The sequence below is a fragment of the Gigantopelta aegis genome, chromosome 14 (assembly GCF_016097555.1).
Source record: "Gigantopelta aegis isolate Gae_Host chromosome 14, Gae_host_genome, whole genome shotgun sequence".
In the NCBI taxonomy this organism is placed as follows: domain Eukaryota; kingdom Metazoa; phylum Mollusca; class Gastropoda; order Neomphalida; family Peltospiridae; genus Gigantopelta; species Gigantopelta aegis.
In genome coordinates this window covers 40,996,926-41,022,925 of record NC_054712.1, presented here as the reverse complement: position 1 = coordinate 41,022,925, position 26,000 = coordinate 40,996,926, and the positions used below count along the sequence as shown (strand labels likewise).

At 41.4% G+C, this 26,000-nt stretch overlaps 1 protein-coding gene across 2 annotated transcripts; it reads right to left on the bottom strand.

The window, feature by feature from the left end:
- Window positions 1-252: 252 nt before the first annotated feature.
- Window positions 253-19,718, bottom strand: LOC121389548 (trypsin-like). 2 transcript variants are annotated; one of them, XM_041521216.1, is made up of 6 exons: window positions 19,275-19,718; window positions 17,542-17,752; window positions 11,955-12,076; window positions 9,577-9,720; window positions 8,964-9,112; window positions 253-542 (listed from the first exon to the last, which is right to left on the bottom strand). In XM_041521216.1, exons 1-6 carry the CDS (start codon window positions 19,492-19,494, stop codon window positions 393-395), a joined length of 996 nt encoding a protein of 331 aa, XP_041377150.1. In that variant the 5' UTR covers window positions 19,495-19,718; the 3' UTR covers window positions 253-392. The 2 variants fall into 2 exon arrangements, with proteins under 2 accessions (XP_041377150.1, XP_041377151.1); XM_041521217.1 differs by lacking the exon at window positions 253-542 and adding an exon at window positions 2,771-2,905.
- Window positions 19,719-26,000: the final 6,282 nt, after the last annotated feature.

Here is a 26,000-nt window from a genome sequence, read left to right as displayed (position 1 = left end):
CGCTCCCAATAAACCCTGTGCTATGATTTAATCATCTAAGTGATTTGAAACTCTATGATTCGTCACAGAATGACCATCGGATGACTACCCCCAGTCATCGATGACTCCCCCTCCCCCCCCCCCCCCCCCCCCCCCGCTCAGTTACCGGCATCGTCCGACTCTACAGAAATACTTGTTTAGGGTGAGTGTACTCAATATTGGCACTGTAATTTGCGTTTTGTCATATTTATTAAATTAAATCAAGAATAAAAAAATATATAATAATTTATTTATTTTCATCATCATCATCATCATCATCATTATCATCCAGTTGTTTAAATGTGTTATTAAGATATTGTCTGTGTGGACCACAGTTTGCAACTGCGACGGCTGACTGTAAAGTCGTCTGCTTCCTAGACGGAATTGATGAAGTCGGAGAAGGCGGCCACACTCGCGTACACACCGGCCTGGTTCGGCTTCGCGCAGCCGATTCCGTATGACGTCACACCGTACTGGACCCAGTTACTTCCTACAGCACAAAACAGCGGTCCGCCAGAGTCGCCCTGAAAAACACGAAAAATAAACCTTACACGTGAGGGGTGCTCATGGTAATAGTCGGCTTACTCATTAGCTAGAAATCTCGTAATTGTTAAAACTAGAATGAGGGAATCGAAACGCGAGGGGTGCTCATGATAATAATCAACATACTCATTAGCTAGAAATCTGGTTGTTGTTAACACTGGAATGAAAAAGCCATGATGACTCGCACATCATTTGTTGAATAGTGAAAACATAAATCAACCTACGTAACTGTTAGAAACATAAAACGTCTAAATAGTATTTTGGACAAGTCGTGACTGCTTCCATGAATCACTATCAGCTGCCTCGTCTATAGGATTTAAAGGGACATTCCCGAGTTTGCTGCATTGTAAGATGTTTCCGACTAATAAAAAATTTCTACGATTAAACTTGCATATTAAATATATTTTCTTGTTTGGAATATCAGTGTTTGTATATTCAATGTGTTTCTGGTCGTCATAATATTTGTAAGAAACCCAATTTTTTTTTAGGAAATAAAATGAAAATTAACCTAGTACAAATATTAGAACGATCATAAACACGTTTAATATACAGCCACTAATATTCTAAACAAGAAAATATATTTAATGTGTAAGTTTACTCGTAGAAATATTTTATTAGTCGATAACATCTTAAAACATTGCAACAAAGTCAGGAATGTCCCTTTAACTGTTGAATTATTATATTGATGTGGTTCATCACTTAATGTTTTACATTTACCATAGTTTGACACCCAATAGCCGATGTATTTTTCGTGCTGGGGTGTCGTTAAATATTCATTAATTCATTCGTCTATAGGAGGACTGCCACTTCTGGACGCTACCACCTTCTTACGCCGCCTGTAGGACTGCTACTACCAGGTGATCCGCTACAAGACGATGATATATCCTTCTCGCGTACCCATGTCGGTGTTAGTGTCCATTACAGTGATATATTTTTGACTTGGCAAGATGATTGGAATGGTGCGGTCGCGAACAAGTTTCATTCTGTCAAGCCAGTTCTGGGAGAGTGGCAGCCATCCTACAGCCGGTGCAGGAAGGATGAAGCAGTCTTGTTCCGTGCACGTATCGGCCATACTTACTTGACGCGCTCCTCCTCAGTGTGAACATTGTTAATGTACATGACTGTGCACCACATTTTGGTTGAGTGTGATCATCTGAACCAACGAGAAATGATATATTTGGCAATAGATATATTTTGGAATATTTTAAATTCCAACCATAATTATTTTGAAAGTTTTTAAAACACTTCGATTTCTACACAAAATTTTAAAATATACTTTACCATGATTTATGTATTGTATAATACTTTCCCCCACAGCTCTTTACACTGTGGTTTTACATAATTATATAAATCATATTTTCATGTACATGTGTACTTACCTTTTGTGACACCAAATAGGCGATGTTTATTTTAATTGTGGAAACATGCACAATATTAAAGTAGTACATAAAAGGATTCAAATTTTATAAACCTAACAATGTTCAAAGTGACCGTGACCATACACTGAGGACAGTTGAGTGATGTGTCCGCTAAAAGACCCGCTTACTGAGCACTCAATCTAATTAAAATTAGCTCCACTATTACATGTGGATGTAACACCAGCCAGTTGGAGCTCATGTCCACCAATCAAAGCCTTACTTGCAGAATCCTGCCAGTGATTTAAAACTAACAACACTGCGTAGTCCCCAATGTCCAGGTAACATTTCGTTTGTAAATAATAATTTATGGGTATTGCGAGGATATAGCCTGGTAGGACTTCGTCAGTTCCAGTAAGTGTATCCGGAAGGCAGAGGAATTATAGCAGGGCTATTCGTCACAGAAGTGACCAAACGGTTTTATAGTGGGAGCGCTCCCAATACCCCTGTCTATGATTTAATCATCGATGACTCTATGATTTAATCATCGATGACTCCAGTTTGCCCCCTCCCCCCACCCCCCGCTCAGTTACCGGCATCGTCCGACTCTACAGAAATACTTGTTTAGGGTGAGTGTACTCAATATTGGCACTGTAATTTGCGTTTTGTCATATTTATTAAATTAAATCAAGAATAAAAAAATATATAATAATTTATTTATTTTCATCATCATCATCATCATTATCATCCAGTTGTTTAAATGTGTTATTAAGATATTGTCTGTGTGGACCACAGTTTGCAGCTGCGACGGCTGACTGTAAAGTCGTCTGCTTCCTAGACGGAATTGATGAAGTCGGAGAAAGCGGGCCACACTCGCGTACACACCGGCCTGGTTCGGCTTCGCGCAGCCGATTCCGATTATGACGTCACACACCGTACTGGACCCAGTTACTTCCTACAGCGCAAAACAGCGGTCCGCCAGAGTCGCCCTGAAAAACACGAAAAAATAAACCTTACACGTGAGGGGTGCTCATGGTAATAGTCGGCTTACTCATTAGCTAGAAATCTCATAATTGTTAAACTAGAATGAGGGAATCGAAACGCGAGGGGTGCTCATGATAATAATCAACATACTCATTAGCTAGAAATATGGTTGTTGTTAACACTGGAATGAAAAAGCCATGATGACTCGCACATCATTTGTTGAATAGTGAAAACATAAATCAACCTACGTAACTGTTAGAAACATAAAACGTCTAAATAGTATTTTGGACAAGTCGTGACTGCTTCCATGAATCACTATCAGCTGCCTCGTCTATAGGATTTAAAGGGACATTCCCGAGTTTGCTGCATTGTAAGATGTTTCCGACTAATAAAATATTTCTACGATTAAACTTGCATATTAAATATATTTTCTTGTTTGGAATATCAGTGTTTGTATATTCAATGTGTTTCTGGTCGTCATAATATTTGTAAGAAACCCAATTTGGAAAAATATCCGCCCGGTCCCCCCTTCCCCTAACCCTAACCCTAACCTTAACTCCAACCCTAACCCCAACCCTAGCCATAACCCCAGCCATAACCCCAACCCTAACCCTAACCCTAACCCTAACCTTAACCCTAACCCTCAACCCTAACTAAAAATAATAATGGAAGGGACCGGGCGGATATTATACCCCCAATTTTTTTTTAGGAAATAAAATGAAAATTAACCTAGTACAAATATTAGAACGATCATAAACACGTTTAATATACAGCCACTAATATTCTAAACAAGAAAATATATTTAATGTGTAAGTTTACTCGTAGAAATATTTTATTAGTCGATAACATCTTAAAACATTGCAACAAAGTCAGGAATGTCCCTTTAACTGTTGAATTATTATATTGATGTGGTTCATCACTTAATGTTTTACATTTACCATAGTTCGACACCCAATAGCCGATGTATTTTTCGTGCTGGGGTGTCGTTAAATATTCATTAATTCATTCGTCTATAGGAGGACTGCCACTTCTGGACGCTACCACCTTCTTACGCCGCCTGTAGGACTGCTACTACCAGGTGATCCGCTACAAGACGATGATATATCCTTCTCGCGTACCCATGTCGGTGTTAGTGTCCATTACAGTGATATATTTTTGACTTGGCAAGATGATTGGAATGGTGCGGTCGCGAACAAGTTTCATTCTGTCAAGCCAGTTCTGGGGAGAGTGGCAGCCATCCTACAGGCCGGTGCAGGAAGGATGAAGCAGTCTTGTTCCGTGCACGTATCGGCCATACTTACTTGACGCGCTCCTCCTCAGTGTGAACATTGTTAATGTACATGACTGTGCACCACATTTTGGTTGAGTGTGATCATCTGAACCAACGAGAAATGATATATTTGGCAACAGATATATTTTGGAATATTTTAAATTCCAACCATAATTATTTTGAAAGTTTTTAAAACACTTCGATTTCTACACAAAATTTTAAAATATACTTTACCATGATTTATGTATTGTATAATACTTTCCCCCACAGCTCTTTACACTGTGGTTTTACATAATTATATAAATCATATTTTCATGTACATGTGTACTTACCTTTTGTGACACCAAATAGGCGATGTTTATTTTAATTGTATTTTTGTGCTTCATTCATTCATTTATTTTCGCGTCATTAGGAGGACTCCGATTACCAGAGAATCCTCTAGAAGACGTTACAACTTTCCTGTGTCTATAGAAGGACTGCCACTTCTCGGGAAATTATTTACGGGACGTTATATCCTTTTTGCGCCGCCAATAGGAGGACTGCCACTCTAAAACTGGGTTAATGAATCGAAACTTGGCCAGGACACAACCTTCAACCCATTATGTTTCTTTACATACTGTTAACAAATTTATGAACACAGAGCATTTTAAAGAATATCACGTTGTGGAAACATGCACAATATTAAAGTAGTACATAAAAGGATTCAAATTTTATAAACCTAACAATGTTCAAAGTGACCGTGACCATACACTGAGGACAGTTGAGTGATGTGTCCGCTAAAAGACCCGCTTACTGAGCACTCAATCTAATTAAAATTAGCTCCACTATTACATGTGGATGTAACACCAGCCAGTTGGAGCTCATGTCCACCAATCAAAGCCTTACTTGCAGAATCCTGCCAGTGATTTAAAACTAACAACACTGCGTAGTCCCCAATGTCCAGGTAACATTTCGTTTGTAAATAATAATTTAAATATTGACCAATCACACTTCGCCTTTTATAACGTTATTTGGGAGCATACAAATTCTCAAAATATCGGGCGAGTCTATTTTAGTTGCCGCAGTACAGCGAACCATACCAATACGTACGAGATGGGTTATCAGTCTTCAATTTTACATTAAAAATTATTTATTTATTTATAAAAAAACAAAACCCACCTAAATCAGTCTTCAGTTTTACATTACAAATTATTTATTTTATAAAATAAAACATGTTTTAAGACATTCGTAATTCACACGAAACATGTCGTATACCCTCAGGATAATTCGGAATGTTTTCAAATTATTTTTAAATCACTGGCAGGATTCTGCAAGTAAGGTTTTGATTGGTGGACATGAGCTCCAACTGGCTGGTGTTAGATCCACATGTAATAGTGGAGCTAATTTTAATTAGATTGACTGAGCACTCATATTAACCAATACGAAAGTCATCCTTGGCCAGAATTATAAGTTAGAAAGCAACTGACCAAAACTTTAACAATGTTTCAAATGACCTTGACATCACAATTATTGCACTGAAAGTGAGCTGCTGAAAGACTAACCTGGTAAACAAATGAACCATATACGAAAGCCATTCATTAAAACAGTTTAGAGTTAAAATCAGTTTCGGAAACTTTAACACGGTCCAAAATGACATTGAACAACTACCCCTGCGCGTGCTGTAACCTCACCGTGGTGCAGGGGTGTAACATTCTCTTTGAGAATGGGCAATACAGCACAAATTGAAGTTTAGAATAAAAGTCAGTGTCTATCTGTGATATTTGTATTTGTATTTTTGCACAGTTCTTTACACTGTTTTTATTTATATCTTGAATTTTTCTGTTGATGTTGATCATCACCTTGTTTGTTTCCATTATCTTAGTTTGACACCCAATAGCCGATGTATTTTTCGTGCTGGGGTGTCGTTAAACATTCATTCATTCATTCATTCATTGAACAATTAGACAACTTGAACCAAATTTTAACAAAGATCTAAATGACCTTGAACTTGTATTGAGTTCATAATGCATTATCACACTGGTGAACATCTACACCACACATGAAAGGCACCCATTAAATTATTTAAGTCTTAAAGGGACATTCCTGAGTTTGCTGCACTTTTTAAGATGTTATCAACTAAAAAAGACTTTTTAAAGGGACATTCCTGAGTTTCCTGCATTGTAAGATGTTTCCGACTAATAAAATATGTGTACGCTTAAACTTACATATTAAATATACTACTGGAACAAAGTTCCTGTGCATTACTAAAAGTGGTGTGATTTTCTTATTTGTAAGTAAATCAACACACTTATTTGACACATTATTTATTTGCTATCAATACCAAATCCAGAAAAAAACCGTCTGGCGTGGTTACCAATCTCGGGTCATGAAGAGGGGTGGCGTCGAAAGTGAGTTCACAGTGTCAATACCGTGTATGGCCACCGTGTGCGTGCACACAGGCCTGACAACGACGTCTCATTGATGACATCAAATGGTTCAGAAACCCTTGTGGGATGTTGTTCCAGACCGGAACAAGGTCACGACCCAGTTGGTTCAGGTCAACGGCTGGTTTGGCAGGAGACGTAGGCGTCTCTCCATTTCGTCCCATAGGTTCTCAATGGGCGACAGGTCAGGCGAAACAGTTGACCTTGAAGGAACGGGAGCACATGCGGTCTTATAATCTCATCCCTATAGCGTACGGCAGTCAGATTTCCAGCCAAAATCACCAGCTGCGTCCTCCCGTGTGATGTCATGCCTCTCCACACCATGACGCTCCCACCGCCGAAACCTTCACGCTGCACAACGCAAGCGTTAGCGTAGCGTTCGTTAACACGTCTGTAGACTAGAATTCGACCGTCACTACCGACCAAATGGAATCTGGACTCTTCGGTGAATAGCACACCTGACCAGTCGCGACGGATGAATCGTAAGTGCTGTCTACTCCATGCTAGATGCGCATTTCGGTGATGTCGTAGCAGAATAGGACGTATTGCTGGGCGTCGCGGCCTGATGTTGTACTCCAATAAACGGTTGCGAACTGTCCTGGCACTGATTACTCTCAACCCAGGGATGGTTCTGGCTGTCAAAGTTGCCGCCCGAAATCGATTCAGAAGATGTGTTACCCGAATATGGTTGTCCTGTGCTTGTGACGTCACACGCGGGCGACCTGAACGTGGTCTGTCTCTGGTGTTGCCCTGCTGTTGGTAACGTCGCCACAAATTTTGTATCGTGTTTCGATGCACGCCAAAACGTCTTACGACCTCGTTATGCGCCATTCCAGTTTCGAGCATACCGACCGCGCGGTGACGTTCAAATTCAGATAGGCGTGGCATGACGTCAACGCCGTTTAGAATTAATCAAAGTTTTTTTTTTAGCCAGTGGTTTTGTCCTCTACCGTTTTTCGTTGCAAAATCAACAAGGACATGTGCACCTGTACCACGTGATCAGAAAATCAAGTTACGAGTCGTGCACGTGCGGCACATGAACAATATCGAGGATAAAGTTTTGAACATAATGGTTGGGCACATGTCTCCTGAAAATGTTATTATTTTACAACTTCCGATTATGATTTTATTCAACTTTTTACCATGCACAGGAACTTTTTTCCACTAATATATATTTTCTTGTTTAGAATATCAGTGTCTATATATTCAATTTGTTTTTGTTCGTCTTGATATTTGTAAGAAGCCCAAACTGGATTTTGTCTTCAGCCACTAATATTTGATGCAGAAACATATATTTGATATGTAATTACAAACGTTAAAAAGTCTGTGTTAGTCGATAACATCTCAAACATTGCAGCAAACTCAGGAATGTCCCTTTAACGATTGTAATTACATGTCAAATATATTTTTTGCATAAAATATTAGTGGCTGTATATTAAACGTGCTTCTGGTCGTTCTAATATTTGTACTAGGTAAATTTCATATTATTTCCTAAAATATTACTTTTTCGTACATACGAAATTATTTGAAAACAGAATCCAGTTTGGGCCCCTTACAAATATTAAGACGACCAGAAACACATTGAATACACAGACATTGATATTCTAAACAAGAAAATATATTTAATATGTAAGTTTAATCGTAGAAATAGTTTATTAGTCAGAAACATCTTACAATGTAGCAAACTCAGGAATGTCACTTTAAAGAAAATTGGAAAAATCAATCCAAACTGTACATTTTAAATGACCCTGACCTTCATCCACATCCTTCTGTGGATATGCACTATGCCTTGGTGATTATTATACCAACATGTAAACCAACCAATAAATATTTCAGAGTTAAATGTATGTTTAAACAAAATAAAATTATGCTAATGTATTGCAAAATATTTCCATTATATACTAGAATGATGTCTGTAAACACATGGGGCCAAAGCAGAAGTGAAAACATGGTCAATTGTGACCTTTAACCTCATTTTAACCTACCTTTAAGGGAATGTCAATGTGATCAGACGCGAATGGCCAGGCGGATATCATTATCCATTATGTATGCGTTATGTGACGCAAGCGAGAAAACTTTCTGGCCACTCGGTATTAGGTCAGAGGTCACTCGATGTTAGGTCAGAAGTGAGCCAGGCATTCGGCAACCCGACGTGTCCATTCCTCTGTTAATACCTCAGAGATGTTAAAGTGTGTTTTTTGTTTAACGACACCACTGGAGCACATTGATATATTAATCATCGGCTATTTGATGTCAAACACTTTGTAATTTTGATTTATAGTATTGGAGAGGAGACCGGGTAAATTTGTCCTATTAATAGCAAGAGATCTTTTATATGCACCATCTCACAGGCACTGAAGAGAGACTTACCTGGCACGTATCGACTCCCCCGGCCGGGTCACCAGCACACACTTGTTTGTCGGGCTGGGTGAAGGTCGTGCTAAATGTCGACTGGCACTTAGACATTTCGTACGCGGGCAGGGCCACCTGCAGCAGGGTGTCTGGGGTGGAGCCGCCACCTGGAAAGTATAACCACAATAACGCCACTGAGACGGTGTCCCCTCCATAACGAGATCGCGGTCTTCCCCTGCCAATGACGCGCGATTTAGCCCAGTGGTAGAGTAGTTGTCTAATGTGAATTGGTCGTCATCTTCTTGGGACTCGGGTGTTTCCGTCCCAACAAGTATAACTACCACTCTTTAAAACAGAAATCTTTAATTTTTGTTTTAAACTGATTTTCTTGCTCCTGTTCAATCGAGGTTCAAGTACGCTGTCCTGTCTGTTGAGGAGTGGGTCCATGTTGTTAGGATGCGTTTCACCACCTAAACGACATCCTCTCCCCATAAAACAAACCCGATCAGGTTTGCCCCCCCCCCCTCCCCCTCCCCCACCACCACAATCAAACCCGTTCCGGCCCGCCACCACCTCCCTTAAACCCGTCCCAGTCTTTATGTGTCTCCCGGTGAGAAGGTTGACTACTTACTACTCATCGTTCCCCAGCCAGCCGCGTAACAGGTCATGTCAGGGGTCAAAGGTGGAGAGGTCGAATCGGCCAGACAGATGGCGCCTCTGTCCGACAGAGACAAGTCTAGTGGTGTAGACAAGGTCAATACTGAGACGTCATTAGCTGAAAATATAAGCGCGTACTCGGTGTTAAAAACAACTCTAATAATAACAATAAAACCAACCCCAAACAAGAAACACGAGACATACCACCACAACCAAATCCACGGCACCTAAATAAAAACGTAATAGCCCATTCAGGAGAGCGTTCGGGAACACTCGCAATCGATTTAAGATACATGTTTGCGAGGTAAAGGAACCGATAGGCTGGTTACAGTGGACCCGTCACTGATTCATCGCGAGAGATTCCCAACATGTTACGGATGTAAAGGAACCGATAGGCTGGTTACAGTGGATCCGTCACTGATTCATCGCGAGAGATCCACAACATGTTACGGATGTACAGAAACCGATAGGCTGGTTACAGTGGACCCGTCACTGATTCATCGCGAGAGATTCCCAACATGTTACGGATGTAAAGGAACCAATACCAGTGGACCCGCCACTGATTCATCGCGAGAGATCCACAACATGTTACGGATGTAAAGGAACCGATAGGCTGGTTACAGTGGATCCGTCACTGATTCATCGCAAGAGATCCACAACATGTTACGGATGTAAAGGAACCGATAGGCTGATTACAGTGGACCTGTCACTGATTCATCGCGAGAGATCCCCAACATGTTACGGATGTACAGAAACCGATAGGCTGGTTACAGTGGACCCGTCACTGATTCATCGCGAGAGATCCCCAACATGTTACGGATGTAAAGGAACCGATAGGCTGGTTACAGTGGACCCGTTACTGATTCATCGCGAGAGATCCACAACACGTTACACATGTAAAGGAACCGATAGGCTGATTACAGTGGACCCGTCAATGATTCATCACGAGAGATCCACAACATGTTACACATGTAAAGGAACCGATAGGCTGATTACAGTGGACCCGTCAATGATTCAACTCGTAAGATCTTTAACATGTTACGCATGAAAAGGAACCGATAGGCTGGTTACAGTGGGCCCGTCACTGATTCATCAATGTGCAGCCTCACAATACTGGACTGGTTTCAGTCTTTCTCTTCATCCGACATTTCAAATGACGCATTCATGTTAAATCCCCACCCCCCCACCCCCCCCCCCCCCCCCCCCCCCCCCCCCCCCCCCCCCCCCCCCATTTTCAAAATAATATTGACCCCATTCCGTAAAGTACCCACATTTGCCCTGAACCCTTAATGTTTAGATATGGACGTTTGGATGTGGAGAGTCAGAATGTTTCGATCTAACAAAGGCCGTGGTGAATGGTAGTAAACAGTTTTTACGACTGATCTGTCTAACACAGGTTGTGTTATGTGCTGTGTTGTCTGTGTGTGTGTCTGTCTCTCTCTCTCTCTCTCTCTCTCTCTCTCTCTCTCTCTCTCTCTCTCTCTCTCTCTCTCTCTCTCTCTCTCTCTCTCTCTCTCTGTCTCTCTCTTCTCTGTGTGTGTGTGTGTGTGTGTGTGTGTGTGTGTGTGTGTGTGTGTGTGATAGAGAGAGAGAAAGAGTGGGGAATATCAATAACCAGTGATATATGACTGGTCTAACACAGGTTGTTACATAATGTGTTGTCTGTGAGTGAGGAATAGTAGTAACCTGTGATATATGATTGGTCTAACACAGGTTGTGTCACGTGATGTGTTGCCTGTGAGTGAGCAATAGAATTAACCAGTGATATATGACTGGTCTAACAGGTTGTGTCACGTGATGTGTTGTATATATGTGTGGAATAGTAGTAACCAGTGGTATATGGCTGGTCTAACACAGGTTGTGTCACGTGATGTGTTGTATATGTGTGTGGAATAGTAGTAACCAGTGGTATATGGCTGGTCTAACACAGGTTGTGTTATGTGATGTGTTGTCTATGTGTGTGGGATAGCAGTAACCAGTGATATATAACTGGTCTAACACATGTTGTGTTATGTGATGTGTTGTCTATGTGTGTGGGGTAGCAGTAACCAGTGATATATGACTGGTCTAACACATGTTGTGTTATGTGATGTGTTGTCTGTGAGTGGGCAATAGCAGTAACCAGCGATATATGACTGGTCTAACAGGTTGTGTTACGTGATGTGTTGTCTATGTGTGTAGGACCAGTTATACATGACTGGTGTAACACAGGTTGTGTTACGTAATGTGTTGTCTGTGTGTGGAATAGTAGTAACTAGTGTTTTATGATTGGTCTAATACAGGTCGTGTTACGTGATGTGTTGTCTGTGAGTGGGGAATAGCAAGTTACTTCTGTAGGTAATCAGTACTCACTAGGACTATTGGTGTAGCCCGGATGCTGGTTAATACTGCTGACACTAACAGATTCGGAGTCTTTTGGATCCGTTTTGTCATGTTCACTAACTTCAACAGTTATGTCCCCTGGTTTAGCGCCACTAAAATAAATAAATAAATAAATAAAATAATAATAAATGAACAACAAAAACAATAATTAGTAATAATAAATTAAAACACTCATTTTCGTTATATACCATTTATCTTACAACTAGTTGTTTTAAAACGTATTTCTGTGTTACAGTGAAGACTATATAAGAACTACTAATATCGTGTCTTACTGGACTATGTAACAACTACTAATAATAAATATCTCTCTCGTACTATGTATAGTGCAGACTATGTAACAACTACTAATATCTCTGTCGTACTATGTACAGTGAGGACTATATGTAACAACTACTAATATATCTGTCGTACTATGTACAGTGAGGACTATATGTAACAACTACTAATATCTCTGTCTTACTCTGTACAGTGAGGACTATATAAGAACTACTAATATCTCTATCTTACTCTGTACAGCGAGGACTGAAAGAACTACTGATATCTCTCTCTCTTACTCTGTACAGCGAGGACTATGAAAGAACTACTAATATCTCTATCGTACTCTGTACAGCGAGGACTATATAAGAACTACTGATATATCTGTCTCACTATGTACAGTGAGGACTATGTAACAACTACTTCTTCTTCTGCGTTCAATCAAGATTTGGCCATATTAGATCAATAATCCGGATGTGATGACGAAATGTGAAGTCTTCCGGAGGTCGTCGAGAGGTCCCCAGAGTTTGATATTGAGGGGTGTGTCTTATGTCAAAACTTTCTGACGGTTCTCTTCCAGGTGTGGTCAGTTTTGTAGGATGTGTTCTGGCGTTTGTTCTTCAGCAACATTCATTGGGCAGTATCCGCAAGACCCATCTTTTTCAGGTGTTTTTTTTCAGCCAGCAATGTCCAGTTCGCAGACGGAAAATTATGTTTTTTTGTTTCTTTTCTAACTGGTTCATTCAGTCTTTGTCAGGGGTGTATTCATTGTTTCTGCTCTTCCAATCACATTTGAACTTTCGTTTTAGAAGAGTCTTGGCTTCACTGTATGAGATGGAGGATTAGGTTTGTGGAAGGCAGCTACCTACTTTGATCAGTTGGTCAGCTTTTTCATTGCCTGCAACTCCTATGTGTGCTGGGATCTACTGGAGGGTCACTTTTCGGCTTTGGGCAAGGATATTTAGGTTAGTTTGCAACAGTTTGGTGATATGGTATGTGTGTCCTGATGAAAGTGACTGCAAACAGGGAGTCAGTGAGACGCACTATGTTATGTTGTCCTTCCTCGGTCAGATGTTCTGTTGCGATGATGAGGGCTTGCACTTCTGCTCTGTAGTTTTCTGTAGTTTGAGCTTAGCTCTCCAACTGGGGTGGAAAGCGAGACAGAGGATCCATCTGAATAACTGATATACGCTCCACGTCCGCCATTTCGTATAGCTTTCTTTGCTGAACCATCTGTGAAAGCATAGATCCATGTTGAGTTTGGATAACGTTCATGAATCAGTTCTATGGTGAGGGCTAGCTGTAGAGGTGATGGCTGCTCCCCCTTTTTGGCAAGTTGTGGAAGATCAAGCCTAGTTTTATGAAGGTGTGTTTGCACCCAGACATTTGGGGAGTGTTTCTCACACTTTGGCTGATATAATCATAATTTTTCTTTTGCAAGTTATATATCAGGTGGTTGAGACTTTGTGCTTTTAGGCTGTTCTTTGTTTTGTTTTTCCTGGAGTCTTTGATGCAGTCGTTTCATCTTTTCTTCCTGGTTAAGGCCCTTGCATTGTTCCCTGGATTCCAGAGGTTCGAGGTCTGTTTTTTTTCTTCCATTTTGCTGACTGGAGTGCTTTTCATGGCCCCAAGAATAATTCTGAGGCCCAAGTGTTGTACTTTATTTAACTTGTTCTATTGTGTTTTGGAAGCTGATATCCAAGTTGTAGAGGCATATTCCATTGTAGGTCGAATGGTTCCTGTATATACCTGCTTGAGGATCCTGGAGTTGGCACCCCAGTTGGTTCCAGCAAGTTGTTTTCATCAGGGGACGTTTCTTAACGGCTCGTGTTTCCATGGTTTCAATGTGAGGCTTCCAAGTTAATCTTGAGTCTAATTTCAGTCCATTGAAGGTTGGTGTATCTACTTTGGGCACTAGTTTGTCTGAAAGCTTGAGAATGAACTTTTCCTTTTGAGTGGATAGGAAGACGGTCTTTGTTTGATTGAGCTGGAGTCCCCATGTTTTGGTCCAGGCACACACGCTGTCTATGGTTTTTGTATTCTGTATGTTGCTGTGGATGTATGTTCTGAGGAGTTCCATACTCCAAGATCATCTGCATGCAGGGTGTTAGAGATGAGGAATAGTGTGGATGGTATTACACTTCCCTGGGACACTCCCTCTCTCATTCTGTTGCGATTACCGAGTTTATGATCAACCTCCACTCTGGCAGTGCGCTGGAACAAGTAATTGTTCAGCCATCTGTGCATTTTCCCCATGACACCTGCCTCCAGAAGCTTGAGCAGCAGTCCCTCTTTCCGAACTGTGTCAAAGACGACTTTTAGGACTTCTTTTTTGTCCTGAAATAAGTTCTGAATTTCTTGTGTAAAGTAAGCCAGTTGGTCGTCTCAGTGCTTTGGTGTTGTCTGTAGCCCGTCTGTGTTGGAGATAGGATAGAGTTGGATTCCCCGTGCCAGAGATGTCTTTCATCAGTTTTCCTACACAGCCGAGGAAACTGATTTGCCTGTAACTTTTGGCATCTCCCTTGTCGTTTCCCTTCTTGAGAATGGGTCTAATGTGGGCTTCTTTCCACTTTTCTGGAACCTTCGCCATATGCCAGCTCTGATTGAAAATGTACAGAAGAGTTCGCTTTGCTCCAGATCCGAGGTGTTTTAGCATGTCATTTGTGATTCCTTCAGGACCTGGAGCCTTCTTCTGCTTTAGCTTTCTTGGAGCTTCTTCCAGCTCATGGAGACTCAGGTGTTTTCCCATGCAAGGGATAATCTCAGGATGTTCAGGATTCCTCTGGTCTGTTCTATCACTTCCCTACGTCTTCCAGTTGGGAGCTTGATTTCAGATCTGTTTTCAGTGCTGTTTTGCTCCTCTGAGTATTATCTTCATACAACATGTTTATCAACTGCCAAAGTTTTTTATGTCCTTTTCTAGATTCAAGGATGCAGGTTTTTCGTGCCCAGCTTGTCCGGGTGTGTTCTAGCTTTTCATTATTGAATGCTGTTTTCAGGTTGTTGTGCTTCGCAATGTTTTGAATGGATGAAGTTTTCTCCATGTTCTCACGTGCCTCGCTTAGATCTTTGCGTAGTTTGTCGAGCTGTGTAGCTGGGTCTTCTTCCTCTTGGTATTGCTTGTTTTGCGGCATCAAAAATGGCAGGCATGCGGGCATTTCGGTCTGCACTCTGTTTTGAGGTGGTGGTTTTCTTACAGTTAGAATCTGTAAGATGTTTGAAAAGGTTATAGTTTGCTTCTTCTTTTTTTGTAGTTCCAGCTGGGTTGTAACTTACTTCCACCGAAGCTGGTCTGCTTTTTTATATATAGGATGATAGGCTTGTGGTCACTACCACCGAACTGGTGACAGACTTCCCTGGCAGTGATCTTTTGGATGTCATCGGTGGCAATGGCTAGGTTACGGTTACTGGTTGTTCGCCAGGCTCTTGAGTAGGTATTTGGATCATCTGGTGTGTTAATGAGGATGGGGTTGTTGCTAAGCATCGATTCTTCTACTTCTTCACACTTAGAATCAAGACTTTTATAACCACAAACTGGGAGAGTGACTGTTGAAATCGCCCACTATAATCCAGTTTTCCTCGTCTGGCTGTATGTTGAATAGCTGGATCATCTTGTTTGGTGGGCTGTAGAGATTGCAAACTGTCAGGTTTCTGTGTGGTAGGAGACATTTTACTGTTATGTATTCTGTGTCTGTGTCCACATATCGTTTTGATTCAACAGATGGTATGCAGTTCTTTACGAGTGTTATTAATCCACCCTTCGGTCGATCTTCCCTGTCCTGTCTGTAGATATTGTATCCTCTGTAAAAGAATCTGAGGGAGCTGTTAAGATGAGATTCTTGGATACAGCAGATGTCGATACTTTCAATTTTTAGAAAGTTCTGTAGCTGTTGTCTTCTTTTGTGGCACCACTTGGGCACCCCAATGCATGATGCGAAGTTGTTGGTGACTGGTAGGTCCCCCCCCCCCCCCCCCCCCCCCAGTCGTGGCAGGAGATTCAATGCCGCGGTCAGTAGCTTGGTTTGGGCCTCTTCCAGACTGGGAGCCCGGCCTCGTTCTATCCTGGCTGCGGTCAAACAGGACAAAACCACATCTGTCTAATGAAGTTTGTACGGCCATATGATTGTAAGTGTGTAAACATCCGATTTTCCCCCCACACCAAACTGGCTGATGTCTTCCGACTTCGGTGGTTTGGCTTTTTACTCAGGGTAGCCTCCTCCCCAAAAATGGTTGCTTTCCATGACTGACGAGTCCATTCCACCCGGGTGATTTGTAATCTGAGTTGTCCTTCTCTTGTAGGCAGGTTGCCTTACTGGGCTTATGAGCTCTGCCCGCCCGTTAGTTTGATTTCGGAGTGTCCATCTCCTAGATGTCTTGCATACCAATGCTGACGAGTGGCATCTGTTCGTGTTTTTCTTCTCTTAGACATATTGTCTTCCATGATTTACTTACTCTGTCCATCCGTGCTATTTATCCATAGCTGGAACTGGATCTGTGAGTGTCACAGAGTGTCCATACGCCGACTTGTCATGCACACTGCACCTCTGGGGCTCCAGTTGCTCCGAGATCCCCCTCATGCTAGCCTGGGTCTGCAAATGTTCGGTTACCATGGTGTGCCAGACTACATATGCAAGGGGCACTGAGGGAGTCTTGTCTTTAGAGAGGTTATGTACCAGAAGGGTGGGACTTGCATGCCTCTGTCCATCTTTTCACCATTAGGCTATCTGGCGGCTGCATCTGAAAGCGAGAAGGACAAGCCAACTACTTCACTACAGCACTAGACACATCATACAGACCTGTGGCTCAAGAACCACCACACCACGTAACAATTACTAATATGTATGTCTTACTCTGTACAGTGAGAACTATGTAACAACTACTACTGTATCTGTCTTGCTCTGTACAGTGAGGACTGTGTAACTACTACTATATCTGACTTACTCTGTACAGTGAGGACTATGTGTACAGTGAGGACTGTAACTACTACTATATCTGACTTACTCTGTACAGTGAGGACTATGTGTACAGTGAGGACTGTGTAACTACTACTATATCTGACTTACTCTGTACAACGAGGACTCTGTGTACTGTGAGGACTGTGTAAGAACTATTACTATATCTGTGTTACTCTGTACAGTGAGGACTATGTAACTACTACTATATCTGACTTACTCTGTACAGTGAGGACTATGTGTACAGTGAGGACTGTGTAACAACTACTACTATATCTGACTTACTCTGTACAGTGAGGACTATGTGTACAATGAGAACTATGTAACAACTACTACTATATCTGCCTTACTCTGTACAGTGGGCCGCGGTGAGCACGTGTGTGGAGTCGATGATCGTTCCTCCACACAGGAAGCTGGCGCCTCCAGAATTCACCTTCAGTAGTACTATCCACGGCCACGCCCCGTCCTTGGCGGTGTTGCCGCCCACGATACGCAGCATACTGAGCGCCTTGCGGACCGCCGGCGCCGACGATGCGGGGTTGATGGTGCTGATGCCACAGTCTGGGGAGGAACACAAGGAAAGGACGTTATAAACGTTATAAACTGTCAAAACAGCATTTCATAAATTATCAAAACATCATGTTATAAACTGTCAAAACAGCATGTTATAAACTATAAAACAGCATGTTATTAACTGTCAAGATAGCACTTCATAAACTATCAAAATAGCACTTTATAAACTATCTAAACAGCATGTTATAAATATCAAAACAGCGTATTTTAAACTATCAAAACATCACTTTATCAACTATTAAAACGACATGTTATAAACTATAAAAACAGCATGTTATAAACTATCAAAACATCATTTTATAAACTATCAAAACAGCATGTTATAAATATCAAAACAGCGTATTTTAAACTATCAAAACATCACTTTATCAACTATCAAAACGACATGTTATAAACTATCAAAACAGCATATTCTAAACTATCAAAACATCACTTTATCAACTATTAAAACGACATGTTATAAACTATAAAAACAGCATGTTATAAACTATCAAAACATCATTTTATAAACTATCAAAACAGCATGTTATAAATATCAAAACAGCGTATTTTAAACTATCAAAACATCACTTTATCAACTATCAAAACGACATGTTATAAACTATCAAAACAGCATATTCTAAACTATCAAAACATCACTTTATCAACTATTAAAACGACATGTTATAAACTATCAAAACAGCATGTTATAAACTATCAAAACATCATTTTATAAACTATCAAAACAGCATGTTATAAATATCAAAACAGCGTATTTTAAACTATCAAAACATCACTTTATCAACTATCAAAACGACATGTTATAAACTATCAAAACAGCATATTCTAAACTATCAAAACATCACTTTATCAACTATTAAAACGACATGTTATAAACTATAAAAACAGCATGTTATAAACTATCAAAACATCATTTTATAAACTATCAAAACAGCATGTTATAAATATCAAAACAGCGTATTTTAAACTATCAAAACATCACTTTATCAACTATCAAAACGACGTTATAAACTATCAAAACAGCATATTCTAAACTATCAAAACATCATTTTATAAACTATCAAAACATCATGTTATAAACTATCAAAATAGCATGTTATAAACTATCAAAACATCATTTGATAAACTATAAAAACAGCATATTATAAACTAACAAAACAGCATTTTATAAACTGTCAAAACAGCATGTTATAAACTATCAAAACAGCATGTTATAAGCTATCAAAACAGCATGCTATAAACTATCAAATCAGCATGTTATAAGCTATCAAAAGACATACGACTTACTGGTTAATTACTAGGTAGGTAATCGCCACTGCCATATCATCAACAACAAACAAACAAAAAACAAAAAATTAAACACACAAAAAAAAAAACACTACAAAGAAAGAAAGAAAGAAAGAAAGAAAGAAGAAAAAGCCATGTCAGTAGATTTCTACATCGCATGTGTGTAAATACTTATGTATTTAGTAATTTCAGTCTACAAAGAGTAACCAGAAGCAAACTTTACTTCTCACAGCGGGAGTTGTCGCTGCTGTTGTAGTGGCAGCAGTAGTGGCAGCAGCAGTAGTGGCAGCTGTAGTTGCAGCAATCGTGGTGGGAGCGACTGTTGGCGCTGCTGTGGTAGGCGCGGCGGTGACGGGGGCGGGGGCGATGTTGTTACATCCGCACTGGAAGTACATCTGACTGGCCAGAATGTAGACACTGCAGTACTGGTAGTATTGTGTCATGTAGGACCGCAACGCCTGACAGATGTACGTCTTGTCGCCATAGTAACCGCCACATTCTGAAAAAAATGCAGAAATATTTTAAACTGATGACATGGAAAGGTTTAACTCACATTCTAAAAACTAAAAAATATAGAACTTGCGTAATGTTCAATTCATTCCCCTGTGTACCTACTTGCTCATTCATTCTCTCATTATCGCATTCATTCATTCACTCACTCACTCACTTGTCCCGTTACACACTGACTCCCTCGATGACTTACTCCTTTCTTTATTTCATTACTTACCAAGTCTCCCGTTAAACATTGTCTCCCTCGGTGAGTTATTCTTTCCTTTATATCATCACTTACCAAGTTTTCCGTTACACACTGACTCCCTCGGCGACTTACTCTTTCCTTTATATCATCAGTTACCAAGTCTCCCATTACACATTGACTCCCTCGGTGACTTACTTTCCTTTAAATCTACACTTACCAAGTATCCCGTTACAGACTGACTCCCTCTTTCCTATATTACTGTTCTGCTCTAACGGGGTATACTATGTGAAACAAACGATCACGTACGACTGGTATATTGGTTAACGCAGGACTGCATCTGAGTGTTTGGAACCTGGGAGAGTTGAACCATGGCGTTCAGAGTCTTCATCTTGTCTGCGCGCGACCTGCTCGCGAAGTCCGCGTTGTTCCTCAGCGCCAGACTGTAGAAGTTCTTGTCAGTCATCCGCCACTGTTTGGCGATCATCGTGCTGCGAGCCACAATTATCTCCACGTGGCTGGTCCGACTGTCCTGCCCCGACATGGCGAGAGTCTTCACTAGCCTGGCCGCCCGTTCTGACCCCACAGCCGACGCAGCCAGGGTTTTGAGGGACGCCGCGTCCAGGTCTCGCAGGACGTCGGCGAACACGCTGCTGTACTCGTTGAGGATCTCGTAGTTGTCCTTCAGGAAGGTGCTCATCACGTCGGGGTAGCCGAGGTTGAAACGCTCGAGCACCTGCTTGACGGCCGTCTGGATGTTGGTGTACATCTTCGACTCGGCAGACGAGTACGCGCGTTTTTCCCGCCTCAGCGGCGCTTCACGCCTGTGACGCCCCATCCCGTACATGTAGTAGGCGTACGTGTAGCCGGCGTACGCCGGACAGCCGCCTAGGATGTTGGTCATGTAGTTGCTGTAGAACGACATCGGGAGGCTGGTGAACGTCGAGTAGTACTGGTTAATATTCTGCACGGGCGGTCTTGTTGGTGGTGGTGGTGGGGGAGGAGGACGAGGAGGGGGCGGGGGCTGATACCCGCAGTATTGCGGGTAGTACTGACGAAAGTAGCGGCAGTAGTAGTCCATCGAGTTGTAGCCATACTGACCCACGGCCAGCCCTAACAGGGTGAACAGGACCCCGAGCGAGGATATCATCTCGAATGCTTAAATTGATACATTTTCTTCGACTTTTATACTGCACACGATAAATGTCTTTGTCTACCCCGTTCGCCGTGTGTTGACAGTTGGGCCCACATGTGTTCGTTCATGATGAACGTGTTGTAGCCGGTGATCAGTGTGGTGTATTGTGGAGATGAGGATTGTTTCAGATGCGAGGCACCTGTCGTCTGCAAATAAACATGACGCTGCTCATCGTGAGTTGGGAATGACGCGGACCGCGTTTTTAAAGGTGCACAGAACTCTGGTGCATTTCACTTCTGTTGGAACCTAGTTTCGTCTTTAGAATCATTAATGTATGTATATCTGGTGTGTTCTGGTTTTCCAAATGTCTAAAGTTAAAAAAAAAAATTGTTTAACAACACCACTATAGCACATTGAATAATTAATCATCGGCTGTTGGATGTCAAACATTTGGTAATTCCGACACAAAAGTCATCAGAGAAAACCCGCTACATTTTCTTAATGCAGCAAGGGATCTTTTATATGCACTTTCCTACAGACAGGAAAGCACATACCACGGCATTCGATCAACTGAGCTAAATCCCGCCCTCGAATGTCTAAAGAGCTTAAGACAGTTTCTTTAGGTGATCGTGGCTTTAATGGTATTACGTTTTGTTTGGACGTAAAGGGAATACTGCAGCGGGTTTCCTCTTTAAGACTATATCTAAAAATTACCAAATGTTGGACATCCAATAGCCGATGATCAATAAATCAGTGTGCTCTAGTGGTGTCGTTAAACAAAACAATTTTTTTTTTTTTAAAGGGAATACATTCCAGAACGCCTGCAATTGCCCATGACAATCAGCATATTTTGTGCCGTATACATTTTCTAAATCGCATGGTTTGTCTCACAGGAATGTGAGTGTGTGTGACGATTGAAACATGTGAGTGTGTGTGACGATTGAAACATGTGAGTGTGTGTGACGATTGAAACACGTGAGTGTGTGTGACGATTGAAACACGTGAGTGAGTGTGTGTGTGACGATTGAAACACGTGAGTGTGTGTGACGATTGAAACAGGTGAGTGTGTGTGACGATTGAAACACGCGAGTATGTGTGACGATTGAAACACGTGAGTGTGTGTGACGATTGAAACATGTGAGTGTGTGTGACGATTGAAACGTGTGTGTGACGATTGAAACATGTGAGTGTGTGTGACGATTGAAACATGTGAGTGTGTGTGACGATTTAAACATGTGAGTGTGTGTGACGATTGAAACACGTGTGTGACGATTTGAAACACGTTAGTGTGTGTGACGATTGAAACGTGTGTGTGACGATTGAAACATGTGAGTGTGTGTGACGATTGAAACATGTGAGTGTGTGTGACGATTTAAACATGTGAGTGTGTGTGACGATTGAAACACGTGTGTGACGATTTGAAACACGTTAGTGTGTGTGACGATTGAAACACGTGAGTGTGTGTGACGATTGAAACATGTGAGTGTGTGTGTGACGATTGAAACACGTGAGCGTGTGTGACGATTGAAACATGTGTGTGAGGATAGAAACGTGTGTGCGACGATTGAAACATGTGAGTGTGTGTGACGATTGAAACACGTGAGTGTGTGTGACGATTGAAACACATGAGTGTGTGTGAAGATTGAAACACGTAAGTGTGTGTGACGAGTGAAACACGTGAGTGTGTGTGATGATTGAAACACGTGAGTGTGTGTGACGATTGAAACACGTGAGTGTGTGTGACGATTGAAACACGTCCTGTGATGTCGATCACCGGCAAGGCTCATCTTCTGGACAGGCTTCAACAATCCGTGCTGCGTATTCTGCATAATTAACAGGTGATTATAGACTCAGATAGAATTTCTACATAACTAGATGTGAAAAACAACAATCAAGTAAAAGTACGTATGGCACAAAATCTCATACGGTGTTTCAACAGGAACAAGCACCTTTAACATGTTCTTCACTAACGTGAACAAACCGACATCAGACAGGTCATCCAATTAAAGGAGTGGTTTCAACAGATGGCAGGCTCGCGGCTATGGCAAGGCAAAGTTATAGTGACGTCATAGTACTCGTACTTTCGGTCGGCCTAGGCGCACTCTGAAACAGAACAAACAACAACAACAACTACATTGAACTGCTCAAATAAAGAGGTGGGAAAAAACTTTGTCAGCCAGTTTGTGCAACGCCACATAAATACAAGACGGTTTTATCATGCCCAAATCACCGGTACAAAAACCAGTGTATCGGCTCATCCAATCGTCCGAGTTTTAGATGTGTAGTGTTTCAACACTTGTTTTACCGGCAGTCGGGTGTAGCTCAGTGTTAGATGTGTAGTGTTGCCACACTTGTTTCACCGGCAGTCGGGTGTAGCTCAGTGTTAGATGTGTAGTGTTGCAACACTTGTTTCACCAGCAGTCGGGTGTAGCTCAGTGTTAGATGTGTAGTGCCCCAACACTTGTTTCACCAGCAGTCGGGTGTAGCTCAGTGTTAGATGTGTAGTGTTGCAACACTGGTTTCACCAGCGGTCTGATGTAGCTCAGTGTTAGATGTGTAGTGTCCCAACACTTGTTACACAAGCAGTCTGATGTAGCTCAGTGTTAGGTGTGTAGTGTCCCAACACCGGTTTTACCAGCGGTCTGATGTAGCTCAGTGTTAGGTGTGTAGTGTCCCAACACCGGTTTTACCAGCGGCCGGGTGTAGCTCAGGGTTAGGTGTGTAGTGTCCCAACACTTGTTACACCAGCGGCCGGGTGTAGCTCAGGGTTAGGTGTGTAGTGTCCCAACACTTTTTACACCAGCGGTCGGGTGTAGCTCAGTGTTAGATGTGTAGTGTTCCAACACTTGTTTCACCAGCGGTCGGGTGTAGTTCAGTGTTGTGCATTTGGTCGTAGGGTCGATGCCCTTCGTTGGAACCAGTAGACAAGACACGACTTTAATTCAGTTACCAAGGTCATGAACAAGATAACGACTTTGAAAACAAAGAAGTTGTGCGCTGTGTATACAATACATATTCAATTTAAATGGGTAGATTTTCCTTTAGAAACAAAGCTATTCCTTTAATACATTTTACATTTTGGTTTGAAATCAATAAATTTAATTTTCGTCTCCAAGGATTTACCATACAATAGTGTGATACAAAATATGTCCTGCTTAAGCTATACTATGGACATAGGCCTACTCTAAGCGCAACTGCCCCCCAGTCCCCCCCCCCCCCCCCCCCAGTGCTGAATGAAATCATTAAATTCGGGTAAAAACGAAAGAGATTTTCAAGAAAAATGGGCTGACTCGAAACCTTTTCACCATGTTTTTTTGGTCATCATTCTACCCACAATATTAGATGTAATCCTTTCAAAAACGCTTAGTAATTCGTTTGCAACCGTATATAGCTGTTTGGCAGTAATGCTAATATGAATCAACATGGGCGTACAAAGGGGTGGGGGTGGGTGGGGAGGGGTGTTCGATGGGTTCGACCGAACCCCCCCTGAAATCGCTTTTTTTATAATTTAATATATCTGACATTGATATCTGACATTATTATATTTACTCAACATAGAAATATATTCCCAATATCTCTGCAATCTATTTTGGAACCCCCCTTTTCAAAATCCTATGTATTGGAACCCCCCTTTTCAAAATCCTATGTACGCCCATGATCAATAATGTTATCCAGATTCGGGCAATTTCGTTTATGTCGGGCAAAAATCAGCCTGCCCCCACTACAAAAGTGGGAACCCGTACGCCTATGGGACACACTAAAAGAAAATGATATTCATCTTCAACTTGACTGAGATTACACTTTGTACATATAGTCGCATTTCCTTCTGTGACTGTGTTATATCAGATTCTGTTTTCTTTTAGTTTATGCGAAACACACCTACATTTAGAAAACCATTCTCAAGAGATCTTTATGCTGTGACAAATATAATATATTCTTTTCTGTTTGAAAAAGAGATTTATAAGAAGAATATACCTTCAAAAATAAGAAGTGTTAACTGTGTCATGCCAGTGTCGAAAATGAATGTATTTACATCTCTGTACAAAGCTGGACATAAATAACTTGATACTGTCACATTCTTGAGTAATCCACACATAAGAAACCTTGTTTGAAACAGTAATGTTCTTTCACGTGATACCCTGTTTGAAACAATAATGTTCTTTCACGTGATACCCTGTTTGAAACAATAATGTTCTTTCACGTGATACCCTGTTTGAAACAATAATATTCTTTCAAGTGATACCCTGTTTGAAACAATAATGTTCTTTCACGTGATACCCTGTTTGAAACAATGTTCTTACACATGATGCCCTGTTTGAAACAACATTGTTCTTACACGTGACACCCTGTTTGAAACAATAATGTTCTTACACGTGACACCCTGTTTGAAACAACAGTGTTCTTACACATGATGCCCTGTTTGAAACAACAGTGTTCTTACACGTGATGCCCTGTTTGAAACAACAGTGTTCTTACACGTGATGCCCTGTTTGAAACAACAGTGTTCTTACACATGATGCCCTGTTTGAAACAACAGTGTTCTTACACGTCACACCCTGTTTGAAATAAGTGTTCTTACACGTGATGCCCTGTTTGAAACAACAGTGTTCTTACACGTGATGCCCTGTTTGAAACAACCGTGTTCTTACACGTGATGCCCTGTTTGAAACAACAGTGTTCTTACACGTGATGCCCTGTTTGAAACAACAGTGTTCTTACACGTGATGCCCTGTTTGAAACAACAGTGTTCTTACACGTGACACCCTGTTTGAAACAACAGTGTTCTTACACGTGATGCCCTGTTTGAAACAACAGTGTTCTTACACGTGATGCCCTGTTTGAAACAACAGTGTTCTTACACGTGATGCCCTGTTTGAAACAACAGTGTTCTTACACGTGATGCCCTGTTTGAAACAACAGTGTTCTTACACGTGACACCCTGTTTGAAACAACAGTGTTCTTACACGTGATGCCCTGTTTGAAACAACAGTGTTCTTACACGTGACACCCTGTTTGAAATAAGTGTTCTTACACGTGATGCCCTGTTTGAAACAACATTGTTCTTACACGTGATGCCCTGTTTGAAACAACAGTGTTCTTACACGTGATGCCCTGTTTGA

Excerpts from the sequence above, each read along its gene's own strand:
- LOC121389548 (XM_041521216.1), bottom strand. The coding sequence starts at position 19,494 with ATGACACAATACTACCAGTACTGCAGTGTCTACATTCTGGCCAGTCAG. Across the intron at positions 9,113-9,576 it reads TGGCTGGGGAACGATGAGTA|GTGGCGGCTCCACCCCAGAC; the intron begins GTAAGTAGTCAA and ends TATACTTTCCAG. Across the intron at positions 543-8,963 it reads GGGGAGTCGATACGTGCCAG|GGCGACTCTGGCGGACCGCT; the intron begins GTAAGTCTCTCT and ends CGTGTTTTTCAG.